Here is a 16,714-nt window from a genome sequence, read left to right as displayed (position 1 = left end):
GTGATAGAGTGATGACGGTTGTTGTGACTTGTACTGGCATTTGCGTGTAAAACACTGTGCCGGTTACTGCAGGGATTGGGTCAGTGGTCTTTTTGTGCAAAAAATTAAGATCGACACTTTAACGAAAGGACAGGCTGAGAATATTAAAAGGTCCGCGCGCTGACAACATAATTATGGGTATAAATGTCTGATAACTTAAACGTGCAGAAAAAAATACTTAGTAAATGTTAATAGAATGAAATGAAAATGAAAATAGATTATTTATGTTAAAAGAATGCCTCTTTTTGCTATCTAAACGAAAAAAGTAATAGGTATCTGTATTATGTATGTAGGTATAAAATACTATATACATTGATATATATAAATATGTTATATCAAATAGTAGGTAGGTAAGTATAGGTATTTAGATATATTATTTACATAACCGTTTTGATTGATTTTATTATTTATAATTACATAAAATTATTGTTTCCTAAGAATTTAGTGTTGACATATTCCGCATTCGTGCTGTAGGGCATGTGGGAAGGAACTTTTTATGCTTTACTAGTATAATTTAAGTTTTAAAGTTATAAAAGTTATCCTGTACACAAATGACAAATTTACATCTGAATAATATTCCCTTATTAAAAGCAATACAAAATATAATCTGATAATTCAGAGACAAAATACAAAACATAATTTTCCCAATTATAAGCTTTAGGATTTAATACAACTAGTGCCATCTATCGAAATACAACTAAACAAAAGTAAAGGCTACGGTACAATGTGTTGTATCCCACTATATTTTACTTGTCTTCTGGTAAAGAAAATATAATATTGATTTATAGCAATAAATTATTTTTATAATTTCAATATTACCTAGGCAGCAACTGTGTGTTTTGTAAACAACAAAACGTTAAATTGACTAGTTTCAATAGGTGGGCATGTCGCGTTGATCTTAGACTAGGTCTAAAATAATATCATAACTCTAAAAGAAGGCAAACAAAACTATTTCTTTTTAAATCGTAAAATGGGCTATTATTCCACTAGCGCATTAAATATATATTATAGGAGAATGAGACACTGTATTCGGGTTGATAGCTCTGAAGCACCCCGCTGCGTTGGGCCCCTAAAAACACACAGACCGCGGGGCGCCGCACTCTACCTTTTACTAATACCACCGTCTTTCCCTCCGTCATGCCTTATTTCATTCGAACGTCTCTCGTTTTTTCAACGTCTTCGTTTTTTCGCCCTTACCTCAAACAATAATAACAAAACGAGTCTCTGATGATAGTAATCCTTCATCCTCATTGTCTTTTGGCAGTTTCGTGGAATAAAATATGTTGTGCTCTCGCGACTTGATATCTGAACGTCGTATTATAAATGGCGTCGTTTAAAATATTTTAATACCTTGTACATCACGGCGATATTAATTTAGTACGCTTGAGTTGAGCAAGCTGGGTGCCACTGCTGGAATGCTGAATGACGGATTATTACCGACCACCGAGATCGGGAGATAACCACATCTGATCCTGCTGATTCTATCGTTGCCTTCCGTTTCCCTTATACTTATAGCTCTAAATTATTTCTATCTATGCTTACTTAGCACGCAACACTTGTACAGTATGATACATTAGTAGGTACATACATATTGTATACTACATTGTAATATAGATATAGATATATGTTTTGTTTATATACCTCCAAAAGCATACATCTAATTCGCTGTTTTAAATTGATTTTTTTTATCGTACTTTTAAATTTACATTTATAAATTTAAATTTCATCCAAATAACTTACATACATACATTTATATTTTCTGTTGGTAATTTATATTTTCTTTTAATTTTTATCTTCGCTCTGGTGTCGAGGCAAAGTGTGGCATTGGGTTCCGTCTATCAATACGCAATGCTTCCAGAATTTGGTGGAAAGGGGGGAATTGAGTGTCTTAACACTAGGCTCCTTACCATGCTGTGTGCGGAATACATCGTTTAAATTTAACTAGAGCTACTAAAAATTTTATTTAAACTACTTGCTTAAAATTTAATTTTCTTATGCTTGTGTAATATTAATTAATTTCGATAAATTTAAAACGTAGAAATCTGAATTTAAAGTTTCAAAGTACGAATTTGATAGTAATAGTATCAGTTGGGAATTCAAAATTTAACCATAATTTAACCTTAATAGTGAATGCCTACATAAATATTTATTTAGTAGAGTACGGATGCATGGTAAGCTGATAAAAATTTATATTTCAGTTGACTATTTGAAATTACCGCTAAGCCTGTTAGCTACTGATACGTCAATACTTGCAATGCAATGTTTACTTTACCTAGCAACCGTTGCTAATAGGAACTTGTATTGTTGTAACCTAGAGTTTGTGCTGTGATTTTCTTAATTTATTAATTTGTTTAAAAATGGTTCAGATTACCGTTGATATGGTGCGCAAGAAAGCAGAACATCACGATGGATTATTAGCTCCTTTAGAAGAAATAGCGCTACACCAGGAGAATATTGAGAAAATAGAGTTTATCCAAGATTGGTGCCCAAAACTAAAAATTCTTTTAATGCAGAGTAATTTGATAGCCAAAATAGAAAATTTGAACAAGCTTAAGCACCTTGCTTATTTAAATTTGGCATTGAACAATATTGAAATTATTGAAAATCTAGAACGATGTGAATCTTTGCAAAAATTAGATTTGACGCTTAATTTTATTGGAGAAATTTCGAGTATAGACAATTTGGCTGGTAATTATAACCTGGAAAACTTATATTTAACTGGAAATCCTTGCACAGATTATGAAAATTATCGAGATTTCGTTATTGCTACTCTACCGCAGCTTGCCTCGCTCGATGGGCGAGATATTGAGAGGTCAGAACGCATTAAGGCTCTACAAAATCTACCTGTTATAAGATCAGATATTCTTTACGATCAAAAAAATTACACATACGAAAGAAAACAACAAAAATCACGTTTAGAAAAGGAAATTGGAGATAAATGGTCAAATGAATATAAAGATATGAATACTGATGAAATAACCAAAAAATTTTGGTCTGAAAAAACTGAACACGCTCCGGAAGTAAGATATGAAATAGAACGTATGCGAGTTTTAAAGTCAAAATCTTATGAGGTAGAAAAGAAAGATGACCACCATGTTCGTCAAGTCAAATTTTTCACTTCTGATGGGAGACCTTTCAACATAAATCAACCTAAGATAAACTTTAAATTTACTGATACATTACCTGATGTTTATAAATTGGATTTAGCTATTTATAAATATTTAGATACAAGTCTTCTCGATATTGACATACAGGCAAATTATGTAAGAGTAACAATTAAAAATAAGATTTTTCAAATTCACCTCCCAGAAGACATTGAAATTACTAATTCAACAGCACAAAGATCTCAAGTTACTGGACATTTGGTTATTACTTTACCAAAAGCAAAAGCATTTAAGGACAATTTCCACCTTACAAGTCCTAAAGGGCTGCCTCAAGCAACCACAGACAAAAAGATACATTGCCGAGTAAATTCTATACAATCTAAAAGAGAATTTTTGGAAATAGGCTCTTCTGATAATGTTCTTGATTTCAATAGCATTACTAAAACAAAACCTACGTCATATTATAGAGATTTAAAAATGAATTTTATTGAAAAACAATGCTCTCCAGATTTTATAGATGATCCAGAAGTTCCAGATCTCATATAAAAACAACAATAAAATAAAGAATAAAAGACAATATATTTTAGTATTTTATTTTTAGATATATTTCTTATTATAGTTAAAGCACGCATTACACTCTGCACTTAGCAAAATATTGTTTTATGTCGGCTTAGAATTAGATTTTTTCGTAATGTAGATTTTTATACCATTTGAAAATGTCTGTTCTGATAATAAATAAAATGATGTTCTGAAAATAACATTTATGTTCATAGTGTTTTTTTTAAATGTTTTTGCCTCTCCTGAGAATTTGCTTAATAGGATGTTAGAAGCTTTACATTCTAAGTCGACGATATTACAATTTGTGACAGACTTTTTCATAAGTAGTTACTGTTTATATAGATAATCAATTATGTTGCCACAAAAATTCTATAATAGCAATGGTATATTTTTGGTTTCTTTTTATATTTACTTGCAATAAATTAATTGTTTATTTCTTATTATATAATATCTACATAATAATATTATGACGACGTAAGGTCTTAAAGTAAAGTTATATTTTAAGATAGGCACATATATAGATTAAGTATTATGTATTTATAATAATATAATTATAAATTGTGGCATTGCTTTTATTTTACATAATATATTTAAATACATAAACAAGACCTTTTAAAAAAAAATCATCCAGTAAGTAAAATACTTTATCAACAATCATACAATTCCTGTCCACGTATTTAAGGTACTTTAAATATGTTATGGCAGCTCAATTATCACGAAACACATATAAGTATAAACAAAATAAATAATAATATCTAACAAAAGAATACATTGGAATAATTCATAAGTAAGCTGCAAAAAGCTGGATCCTTCATTCACATATCTGAGTATTAAGCGTATATATATTTACAAGAAGAAAGTAACAACAACAGTAATAAATATAAGTAAATATAGTCAATTTTCCGAAATATTAAGTTTTCCTTATAAGATATAGATTCATCATAAGCTTATTTATGAGAATATATTTGAACACATAGATTGTGATGTTACAATGTACATGGCCATGAGTTTCTTTGCCTGGATCTTTTCATGAGCTCAACTATTTGAACGGGCTTTTTTCAAGTCAAAATTACACATTTTTTTGGTTATATTGTTTTTCATTTTTTACTTTTTTGACATGTCGAAGTAAATGTTAAGCATTTTTATGGAATAAAGATATTTTGACTTTGATGATGATGTGATGTAAACTTATATGCAAGCAGTTTCCATAAACAAATGCGAAAAGAATTCATGTAAAGCAATAGCTTCTATGAAGTAAAATTATACTAGAAAACATTTCAAATATCATGCGCTTCATTTGCATCAATTAAAGGTATTCCATTTTCAGGTGGAGAGACCATTATTGTTCTGAAACCATCCACATCGTGCATTTCTTTGGATGAGAACTTTGCAGATATTTGATGTCGACCTGCCCATGGTGGTGTCAACTTAAACTGCGCTGTCGCCTGAGCCCCTGGAGCCACGTTCTGGAAAAAAGGTAACATAAAATTATACTTGTGCCTCTATGCTACGAGGCCAGTTGTTTCTGACGGACAGTTGTATCTATATATTTCCACTTATTTTTATTATAAATATATAATATATACGTCTATCAGTTCTCCTTAATTATATAATGAAACAAACTCTACCTTATAGGCGTTGTGAGCGAACAAACTATCCAAGAACATTTGTACAAAAATACATAATTTACAAAAATTGTTTTTGATATATCATAATAATGATTTACCTCATTTAGTTCAATTTTAAGCTGTTTATCGAGACCTGGACCTTGTATGTAAAACTTGCCGTTCTTCAACGCTATCGGTAAAGGATTTTCCAATGTCACAGTTACTAGAAACTCTTGTTTCGAAGTAGGCTTTCCATCAAAAGATATTTTAATATCTGGATTACGAACTCTAAAGTCATCTTGTGCGAAGTAGTCAAAATTCCTGTCAACAATGGTTGCTAAGCAGGCAATGTTGAATGAAGCCTGAAAATATTTTCGAAATTACAATAAGCTGAATATACTGGAAAAATGCTCACATTCCATAAAAATAAAACATACTTGGTCAATAAGTTTCTTGTAATAGTCATTAAAGGTAACGAGTAGAGTAATTTTCTCTTTTGCTTCAGGAGTCATAAGCATATCAAATTCATGTCTCTTAACTCCGTCACCCGTTACTCCTGTATACGTCACCGTGTCGACTCTTAATATTCCTTTTACTTGATGCTGGTTGACTGTTGAACGATTCTTTACGTGTAGTACCTGTAAAGTAAATATATCTACTACTTGATCTCAAACTATCATTTTTCTAACTTTAGATATATCTCGTTGTTTACAGAGAACACAGAAAGAATTCAATATTGGGAGATAGATCCCACAGAATAAACATCTTTATTTCAACTACGACTATGGGTTAAATTTTATATCTTCCAAAATGATGTTTCTTTTTATTTACTTAAAAAAAATGATGAAACGATTCTACTGCGCCACAACAGTGACATATAGTAATGTAATAATTATTATGTTTAAACTATTTACTTCATAGCACATCCACTGTCATATCGCAATAACCTAAAATTGTAAGATTGCTTTTAAAAACTCAAAGGCGCTTATGATTAATAAACTTAAATTTTGTTGTTTCTACTTTTAACATATAATAAAAATATATATTAAAAGTAAAAACGACAAAATTATAATAAATATTAAAACATGGACATGTATTTTATAATATTAACATATAACAATAGCCTAAAAAGGGTCCATTACTCTTAACTTACCACACTGAAATCCTGTCCAATTTTAATATCATCTCTTAGTTCGAAGTCAAAAGTGATGTCATTAAACGTTTCGTTAAGGTAATATCTGGCAAAAATACTTTCAGATTTTCGTAACGCCTTTTCCATAGTAGCGCGCTCCTCCCGAGTTCTCTCTGGATACTTATATAGATTTGTAATATCCTGTGAAATATAAAATAGTAATATATATATTTTTTAATTTCAAGCATTGGTAGAAGGTAGTGAGAATCTAGTCTTGAGATATTTTGTCTTTATTTTGTGTTGAGTGGCGTATCCTAAATCCGTGTATCATCTTAACATAGTGAAGACATGAAAATAAATGACATAAACCAAAACATTTAATCATCCACTCATGGCATCAGGCATCGTTCCTGACAGCTCCAGTCCTACTGCGGTACGAATTAATTTAGCTTCAGGGTCAGCTCAAGTGTTGTCTTTTAGAGATTACTATTAGCAATAAGACCGTCTTTGTATGGTCTACATGAAACTTAATTTTTTTTCTAGTTTCGTTACTACGCATATAATGTACCTATTTATGTAATTTCAGCAAACAAATTATAATATTCAACGGACTAAGTATATATTCAAGGCAGAGCCATTATGACACTCAGCACCAATGATCCTGTCAGGCGTTTAAATAAAATTACAAATACCTCTCTCTCCATACGTCCAATTGCTTTAGTAGAAATATTTTGTCCAATAGAAACAGTATCTCGTGCTAACAGTTTTAATGGTTGAATTTCACCGGAATATTTCCATAAAATCTAGAATAATAAACAAAATATATTCTACATATAATGTTTATTGTTATTTAAGTACTTAAAAAGAAATTCATTTATCTTATCACATACCTTATCAGCATTAACTTGTGCAAATACATAAGATGCGTCGTAAGGCCTTTGCAGTTCGCCATCTCTTACCGCTCGTAGAGAAGCTGGTCCACATCGATACATGTCCTCTGAAGTTTCTTGGGGTGTAGCGTCGATGGCTTGCCAACCACCATATTCTGATCCTAGGTCTGGTCGGTCAATCCACACCTAGAATATAATAAGAGTTGCTCTAAAATAATTGTTTCTTTTAGCTAGAACATTACCTTACAGTCAATATTCACTCGCACTAACACAATACTAATTTTAAAGGATTTTTTTTATGATGTACAAGGGAGAAGGACCTGGTTGAATCTCTATTTCTCGTTATTTCTCTTTCCGTCGTTGGTTTTTATTAAAAAGAGAGAACGTACAGTCATCGTAATATTATAACTTTGTAATAGAGATATTAAATCTTACAAAGTATATTTAACTACTCATAACATTTCATGAGAAACAGATGGCGCTACGAAATCAATAAAGTTCAAGCGCTTAATATAGATTGCCAAAAAACTTGAAATATTATGTTATTATTTTCAGTGGATCTAAAAAATCTAACCTCATTCCAAACATGATAGTTCCATACTGAGTCTCTAGTAAATTCCTCTAACGTGTTTCCTTCCTCATCTTTAATAATGTCAATTGTTAAGCTGCCCTGACTGTCGTGTGCGGCGTCATATCCCGTTACTGGTCGGCATGGTATTCCTAGTGCCCTGCAAACTACACATACCAAAAAGTCATTTAGTGAAAAAAAAGAAGATATATGCTAATAAGATAGATATCAGGTCAGAGGGAGAACCTAGTGAAAGAATCTAATGCTCTGGATACCTAAACGTTGGCCATATACGATACATAGAGTCACGATGATGTCATTTGTAAGTGCCATCATGTGGTTTTATATTTTTTTAATTTTCTTAAAAATACATCTATTTATGATGTATAATTACGACATTTATGTTACTACAATTTTTTCACTTACTTGTTGTTAAGACACCAGCGTATACCCAACACTGAGCATATTTGACGGGTTTCTTCTTTTCGTAGTACCTCTGTAATATGGCCAATGATCCAACCCACTTCAGTGGATGAGTACCACCGTTGTAGTCGCTTAGTTCGCTGCCCCAGTTACCAAACAGAACTCCATTATCGTCTTGAACATTGACTGCAGCTGAGAGAGCTCGGACTGTTCTGATAGGATCGCCCCTTGCACGTCCTTTGACCTGAAACAGTAATTTAAATGTAAATATAGATCCGAATTTGTTTATCAGGAATTTAAAATATAGGTTAACGAAATGTATACAAAATAAATAAGACATATGAAATTTCACAAAATTTACACAAATATTTTAAATTGCATTCACGTACTTAATAATATAATTGTGTAATCACGTCAAGTTAATATTTATTAAGTTAAAATAAATTTCGCCGATTAAAATGACTAATGAGTTGATAACATTTGACCGAAGATGACTTCAGTCTATATGAATACACATATGTACATATTATACATATATATAAACATATATAATATAATAAATATATTACCTTTCCAATGTCGCGGACTAAATATAACGCACAATCCAAAATATCTTTCTCATATTGTGCATAAAACCAAGGCATAGGCTTGATGATGTTGTAAACTCCTCTATACATGAGACCTCCATCTTCTTGAACGTACTCCTCGCGATGACTATGTCCTATGTTAAGTTTATCATTATAGTAATTACTTATAAATATTTATATGTTAAAAGACTGAATAAAATAAATAAAAATCTAAAAATACCTGGCATATAAACACTATCGTTGAGACACCAAGGATTAAATAGTACGTATATAGGCTGTGGGTGTGTGTAACTTAGTGATCCACCTCCATTTAATTTGGTGTCAATATCAAAGCGCCAAGCAGCCACAATACAATCAGCTGCTGCCGTAACAGCGACCATGAGATGAGAGTCCATTTGTCCTTCATATACAGCATTCCATATTCCTAAAGTCTCCGAACCCTTCTCTAACATAGGAACTGCCGCAGACGATTCATCCGACGGCCCACGCTTCTCCACATCTTGAAAACAAAATCAACCTCGATTACAAATATTCTTAAAATAATTCTGACCTAATAGATGATTATATAATAACTATTTTTCACAATACCTGATACGTAAAATATAAAGGAAACGGCATCTCTTTTAGCGTCATATGGCCTGTTTAACAGAATATCAAGTTTGAAGGCCTGACCTCGTCGTATTACAAGACACCTGTCAACATCTCTTGACATGAGGTTGAATTTATTTGTATGGTGATTTTCCCCATTACTTTCGATGCAAAAATCGACGCCTTGTACGGCGAGGACACCTTGTCTCGTTCCATCGACGACGTCTGAATAAAAAGATTATGTTCTTAATTAATTAACAACTACAGTACTATTATAGGTGTGACTAATATGTGGATCTATTATAAATTGACATTATCTGTCTGGCATAATATATCAAATTGATATTACTTTGCAATTGTTTTGAAATAATAAATTATGAATATATTACGATTTATCACAATAAACTTAATTATCCTTAGAATAGTGATTTATGGTTAAAAGCCGTCATCTAGTCGCCTTTACTAAAATAGTTACAGTAGAATATAATATGTATGTGTATTTTAATGAAAAATTTATAGGAAATTTAAATTTTCAATAAATTCAACGTGAGTTTATAGACAGTAAGGTACTCGTCATCACTAAAAATTTTCGCGCCTCCCGCTTGGTCCGGAGCCAAAACAATTATACCTTAAAATAATATTACTTTAACCGACATGTTAACTGAATGCATACATATATAGTAAAATAAAATGAAAGAAAAACTTTTTGGTTTCATGTATTTCTAAATATCTATCCTTATTTACCTGGCTGAAAAGGTACAATAGTGTACTTTTGACGATGTCCGAAATAATGTCTCCAAAGGTTCTTGAGGTATTCCATAACGCAAACCAAATATTCACTTATTGATAATTACTACACATGTTCTTTATTTTGAAATGCTACTTAACTTATATTATTAAATAACATAGAATTAAATTGTAAACCAGTTTGGTCAAATACTGATATTGGCAAACCGAATGATTCAATAGATGCTAATTGCTTGGCCTTACGTCCAGTTCCTTATGAAAACCGTCTTGGACTGTTAGCTCTCGCTCAAGACTTCATCTATAATACTCCTACAACCGTCGGTGATGTCACGGAGTAAACATGGCTAAGGTATACTACAAAGCTATACTATGCAAGGCATTCATTGACGGAACTTACATTTTATTACTCATATCTTCACATTATTTTTTTATCCAAAATCGTTAAAGGATTTGACTCACAAAACTAAACAAAGTTGTAACTAAACACAAGAAATGAAGAATAGTAATTCTAAGAAAATCAACAAACGCTAAATCTAGAAAACCTATATTCAGAACGTTGATGGCAAAACATTATTTATTCTTCTTAAGAAGAAGTTATAAACATATGACTATTTGTTTAGCGTTTTTATATACCGCCATGGAGAACCTAGTGTCAAGATTCTCCGTTCTCCAATCCGGGAGGTTTCTTCTTTAGTGATGGAACTCACGCGACAATATTAATATGTATAGTCTTAAAATTAGAATGATTAACATTGACCCTTTATAGAAGAGGTCAATTATTTCCATTTGTTTCTAATGTCTCAATTTAGAGAACAAAAAATGATGGCACTTTATTTCGTCTCGCCATAGCTGATACAAGTAAATTCAATATTTCCCTTTTAGATATTAATGGCAGGTGTGGGTGAAAAGATCTATATCTGGATAGAGTCTCTACATTCAAGGTCTGAATTCGTTTTCCCACGCATGCGTAGGTTTTTGCATAGACAAAAGATAAGATGGTTCTGACTTCTGAGAGTGAATTATGAAGATTCTTATACTTCCTTTATGTTATTATGTATTACGTGCAATTAAAGTTCTAAGCTTTTAAAATAGAAGGAACATATAAAATATTTTTCAATAACTAAAAACAGAATTATTCATAACATACAACCTGTTATTTCAATAGATTCGTTAAAATATTAAAGGAAACCATTTAATTTAAATAAAATTGAGGAAAATTGTAGTGTAGATATGCAAATTATCTTTACAAAGAATGCAATAAAAAAATTACCTGTCATATCTTAGGTAATGACGAATTGTAAGACTAAACTTAGTTAACAGTATATCACCATATTAGACTTTGAGTGTACAGTTTTAAGTAATAATATTTTTTTCTATGAAACAGTCGTACATAGGTCGCTCGCGTATACTGGCTCACCTTGAACGACATGCACTCGACCACGCACTATTTGTCAAGTTTTACCGAAGTCATGATTCCCTTAATAGTGGCTGTACTTGATTGGCATTTTTAATTATACTAATTAATTCTACGTAGAGAAGTAATTGCTTTGAAATAGATTTTGAGTATTTTTGCATGTTGTAAGCTTTTGCATCTTTTACGAATTCTTTTTCTTTTGTTGGTGTGTTAGGCAATTATCCCAAACAAAATATAAATGAACATATATAAATAATCCTAATTGAATTTATAGAGCTTTATTTATAAAAAAAAAAATTAAAAAAAATCAGCTTCACGCGCACACCAGTGTAGGTAGCTTCGCTCTGGTGTCGAGGCAAAGCGCGGCGTTGAGTTCCGCGACTCAACACGCAGTGCCCTGCAGAATTAGGCGGGAAAATTGTTAACGAAGCGTCTTAACACTAGGTTCCCTCTGCATGCGTGAAGCTGATAAAAATAATATGTTATTAAAAAATTTGAATAGGTATAATAAAATCACTTATTTTTAAACATTTTTATCGTTCATTAATCGTTATACCACTTAATACTAATATTTTATTTAGTACGATGATGTAGAGCTAAACAATATTACTATATTTGTCTTGTTTTTTTTAATTTTAAAATTAGGTAACATTTTTTTATAGGAGTATAATACATGAATTTATTTCAACATGACTCTCATATTTAGATTCGACGCTAAGAATTTAAGCAAACGTTACAAAACATTTAAACTTCTACAGAAACATCTTTACAGAGCGAGTTTTATTTTTGATGAACATCAAACAACAAGAGTTCGTAAATTTTATTGTGATGGTGCTCTATTACTGGCCCCATATTTTGTATTTACTTTGATAGAAACATAAAATTACAAGAAAAACTCAGAAAATAATTATAGAGGAAACAATGTGCTATTACAGAATGTCAATCATTATATCTGAGTTTATTGCCAGTAATCACATAAGTTTAATTTGCTGTCTCGTTTACAAGAAAATATTATGATTTAAATACTCCCGTACATGCCTACCGGTTCGAGATAAAGAATCTTATATTATACAATGCTCAATAATTTTAACACTAATCTTGTTTATAGGTGATTACAGAAGTTAATTTAAGTTAATTAATTAATAGTAATTAAGTCAAATTTAATATGATCCAGTTGATTTATTATAAAATATTTCTAATTGTTTCAAAATATAGTTTTTATAAACTGGGTAAGCTAAATGAATGTTAATTATTATGAAAATATATTATTAAGAAGTATTACCTAATCGTGGCGGTCTCGGTAGATCCTTTAAGTCGTACGAGTCTGACCTGTTCAGGCCACAGCATCCACACTGCGACGGACAGACGCTTGTCAGTTTACTTTTCACCGTACCCATGTCGTCTATCGAAGAACACTAAGCATAAATCTTGAGTAAATATAAACGGAGATTATTTTTCCAATCAATTTTTCACTTCGTTCACAATCCTACATACTAATGCGGTTAGATCACTTCTCAAACCAATCGAAAAACTCACAATGTTTAAACAGTCTGCCACTACGTAAACAAAGCCTAAATTAGTGCTTCACCACTCTACAGTATAACGTAACCCACTTTAAGGGGTATTAATAATCCAATTAAAAGTGTATTTTCGGAAAACAATCGACGCGTGCGCACCTAGCGCTGGATTCGATTCATATGCGCGAAGTACCATCCTTGATACCTATAACAGTGTTTATACGTGACCTCTTATCAGCAGCATATGAAATTGGGATGTCCACAAAGTATATGCCTCAACATAATGCTATTGAAATATTATTCATATACATCACTCTTAGTCATAATACCTCATGGGTATTTTAAAAGTGACCTTTTAAAGTAAAGGACACAAACATTCCAAAGACTTAAACGCACTTGACACTTAACTGAACTTAGATTACCTCAGATTAATAACAGGTGCTAGATATGTCGTTTTCTATTTCAGCTTTTAAGCATAAACCACCTGAATATCGAACTTACACGTTTGGTTACGAGACCTCTGAATGTAGAGACATTTAATACAACACAATTTAAATAATCCTATATATTTTATAAGGTTTTTAAATTTAGACATTTATTTATAGGTTTCCCTTTAATTTAAACTGTAACTTTCAAACACCTCTATAATTAGTTGCAATTTTGAATAAAACCTAATGATGTATATTTACGTATATTCTTAAATCCTATTGTACAAAAACATTAAAAAAAAAAACTAAAAAAAGCAGTTAAATATCATTTAGTTGGAACGTATTTTCTTTATTAGATATCTATCTTAAAAATAAAAAAAAAACAGTTTAAGGTAGCGGTGTCGACAGTATAAGATAAGATGAAAACAATGTTTGACTTTGTGATATAATAAACACACGATTATGTTAATTTACTACGTGTGACATCACCGAACCGAAGTATGCGCAGCTGATGTCAATGACAACCTGCTGACACACTCATCGAAGGTCTTAATGATTTAATATTAAATTAAATTGAATGGGATTTTGTAACTTGAACATTATTAATTTTCCTCGAATTTGGTTACTCAGGTTAGAGCCCTAAAATGTTGGCCTAGTTTCCTCTCAATACATGTAAATTAAAAACATATTAGGTATTTGTGGTCGTGTTTACGTAAACTAAAGAAAAATGTCGTTTAATAATTGACGTTGTAAGTCAAGTAAATAACATAAAATTAATCGTATGAGTGTTATCTATGTATTTATGAATGTATATTTTTTCTATGCATATATTCGTATTACTTCTCTATCAATAAAAAAATATAGGGATTTATAAACTTAACTAGCAAACTTAAACTGTGCCAAAAATGTTAATAGTTTTTTTTTAGCTGCCCCCATATTGCAGAAGGCGCGTTCCCTACTTTCCGCCGAATTTTCAGAGGTTTTTACGTTTTGAGTGGCGGAACTCAACGCCGCGCTTTTTACTTGGTATCAGAGCAAAGAAAAGAAAATATTCATAAACGATAATTCATTTCCCTGAGTGCGAATCGAACCCACAACCATCGCGTTATATATAATCATACGCTTGTGCCCCTATGCTACAATCACCCTCAATTGGGCCACTTTAATTAAATAATTTTATATTATATCGGTATTATTTACAAATAGAGGCTCTGATTTGGATTCCCACTCAATAGTGTCTATCTAACAATTTTAAAAATGTCTTTCTATATAAGAATATATTTTTTAAACCCTCAACGAACAAACAACATTCAAAATACGACAAAGTAATTGTGCGTAAATTGCCTTATATATTTATTCTAAGTAAATTAAAATCACATGTTAGCTAGGATCCTTAGACCGCAAAATATGTTACTCATAAATGTCATCAATCACTTTATAATATTTTTATAGTCATTCATAAATCGTTAAAACATTCACGCACAAGCGTAATTTCAATTGTATTGTTAGTTACCTACAGTTTTCAGAATAACCTCAATATAGGTAAAATTCCTAGATTATTTTAGATGTTACGTCAGAGAATTCCCAAGTATATTTAACAATATATATAATTATATATTTCGGTTTTTCGTGTCATTTTTTTTCATTAACTAGAAAACTTTGGTGACAAAATTTTCACGAAATTGTATATTTAAAAACGGTCAAGTGCTAGTGGGGCTCGCCCTCTCGTTTTATAGGTATCGCTATATACCTATAAAACCTATAAATTTTGACTTTTTAGATTTTTTCCTTTACTTATATTGTAAGATCTCACTTCATGCTAAAATCCAATACTGTATTTTAGTTTAGATCTTTTGATATTTCTAGCTTTTCTTCCACTCGGAATTTTAAAAAAAATGCTTTTACTTGTTTTATAGCTTTATGTTTTTTATTTTATTTTTCATTTTTGAGTTTTTATTCTTAACCTTCGTTATTAGGATTATAAAACGATAAATTTCGTATTTTTTCTTTTTAATAAAGGATTTAACGTAATAGGGATTATCGACTAAGTAATCAGTAGTTGTGAATGAATGCTTTGGATTCGAACCCGACATCTGCTTTCGCAGTCCGTGATCATGCACCTTAGAACGTAAAAATATATTTAGAATATTTATAAAAAAAAATTGGGTATTGTTTTGACTTATTTGACTTTTGATTTGACTTATTTAGTCGATTTTTATTTTATTTTAAATATAATTACTTTAAAAATTTAATAGAGCTTCGACCTTTTTAAGGAAAACGAACAGCAAACGCGTAACAAGAGTTCGAGCAAAAAGGTTATTTACCAACATATTAGAACTTAAAGGTCAATGACCTGCAATTACAATATTGCAAAAAATATTATGACACATAAAATGACAATTAGTCATAAATAATATTTACATACCTACTGTAGTAGGGTTCAAAGGGGACTTTTTAAGGACTGCACTGATAAGAGATGAACAAAGTAATATAAAAATATCCCGATGAGTAAACAGTTTCTTTTATCTCCATGTATTTCCTGAAATTTTCATGATATCTTTACACAAATAGAACCTAGTGACACACCAGTCCGTTTTAAGTTTTAACGTATTTTCAGTCCATTATTTTAGATTAAACAAATTAATATATACATTTACTATAAAAGAAACTTTTTAGATAATATTCTTCTCTACCTAAAATAAATCAAGGAAATATTTAACAAAGGACTAGTTTAGCCTTCTTAGCGGAGTGAGACTGTATCTGAATTCTGAATTTAAACAAGGTTGTCAGTTGAATTTTTCTCGAAGAAATTAATAATTTCTTAATTAAATTTCTTATTAATAATGTAGTGGTTACGCCGCCAAAACTTACTTTGTTTCTAGGCCCCGTACTTATAAACCGCTCTCAACTCTGAGATCGATCTTGAGATGCTGTGTTAATAATTATTAAAACGGCGTTTCAAGACCGATCTCTGAGTTGCTAGTGATTATAAATTCCATGTAAAGTTTGGAACTGAGTAAGTCGATCATCATATTTTAAAATTTAAGTAGTAGGTAAGTAGCTAATATTTATTAATGTTATTGAGGGTGGGTAATCATTTCAAAGACATTGA

The 16,714-nt window shown here is 31.0% G+C and overlaps 2 protein-coding genes across 3 annotated transcripts; one reads left to right on the top strand and one right to left on the bottom strand.

The window, feature by feature from the left end:
* The first annotated feature begins 2,396 nt into the window (after positions 1-2,396).
* Positions 2,397-3,689, top strand: LOC146541317 (protein tilB-like). The gene has a single exon (XM_085194969.1). The coding sequence runs from the start codon at positions 2,397-2,399 to the stop codon at positions 3,687-3,689; it is 1,293 nt and encodes a 430-aa protein (XP_085051095.1).
* A 629-nt stretch (positions 3,690-4,318) lies between these two features.
* On the bottom strand, positions 4,319-13,349 carry LOC146541316 (annulin-like). 2 transcript variants are annotated; one of them, XM_085188970.1, is made up of 12 exons: positions 12,940-13,349; positions 9,497-9,721; positions 9,129-9,407; positions 8,891-9,042; positions 8,325-8,565; positions 7,905-8,065; positions 7,331-7,516; positions 7,133-7,243; positions 6,462-6,641; positions 5,746-5,946; positions 5,428-5,670; positions 4,319-5,167 (listed from the first exon to the last, which is right to left on the bottom strand). In XM_085188970.1, exons 1-12 carry the CDS (start codon positions 13,052-13,054, stop codon positions 4,979-4,981), a joined length of 2,283 nt encoding a protein of 760 aa, XP_085045096.1. In that variant the 5' UTR covers positions 13,055-13,349; the 3' UTR covers positions 4,319-4,978. The 2 variants fall into 2 exon arrangements, with proteins under 2 accessions (XP_085045096.1, XP_085045100.1); XM_085188974.1 differs by lacking the exon at positions 12,940-13,349 and adding an exon at positions 10,241-10,527.
* Between the last annotated feature and the right edge of the window lie 3,365 nt (positions 13,350-16,714).

Source organism: Heliconius melpomene, chromosome 1 (genome assembly GCF_056956725.1).
Source record: "Heliconius melpomene rosina isolate 202511_hmr_F chromosome 1, ASM5695672v1, whole genome shotgun sequence".
Classification (NCBI taxonomy): Eukaryota; Metazoa; Arthropoda; class Insecta; order Lepidoptera; family Nymphalidae; genus Heliconius; species Heliconius melpomene.
The sequence above is the reverse complement of the archived record's forward strand: the minus strand, read 5'-3'. Positions and strand labels throughout refer to the sequence as shown.

Bases quoted from the DNA above. Each gene is read 5' to 3' on its own strand.
- LOC146541317 (XM_085194969.1), top strand. From the start codon at position 2,397: ATGGTTCAGATTACCGTTGATATGGTGCGCAAGAAAGCAGAACATCAC.
- LOC146541316 (XM_085188970.1), bottom strand. From the start codon at position 13,054: ATGGGTACGGTGAAAAGTAAACTGACAAGCGTCTGTCCGTCGCAGTGT. The intron at 8,566-8,890 runs GTAATATATTTA...TTACTGTTTCAG, and splicing joins TAGTCCGCGACATTGGAAAG to GTCAAAGGACGTGCAAGGGG. The intron at 5,947-6,461 runs GTAAGTTAAGAG...TTTACTTTACAG, and splicing joins TTGGACAGGATTTCAGTGTG to GTACTACACGTAAAGAATCG.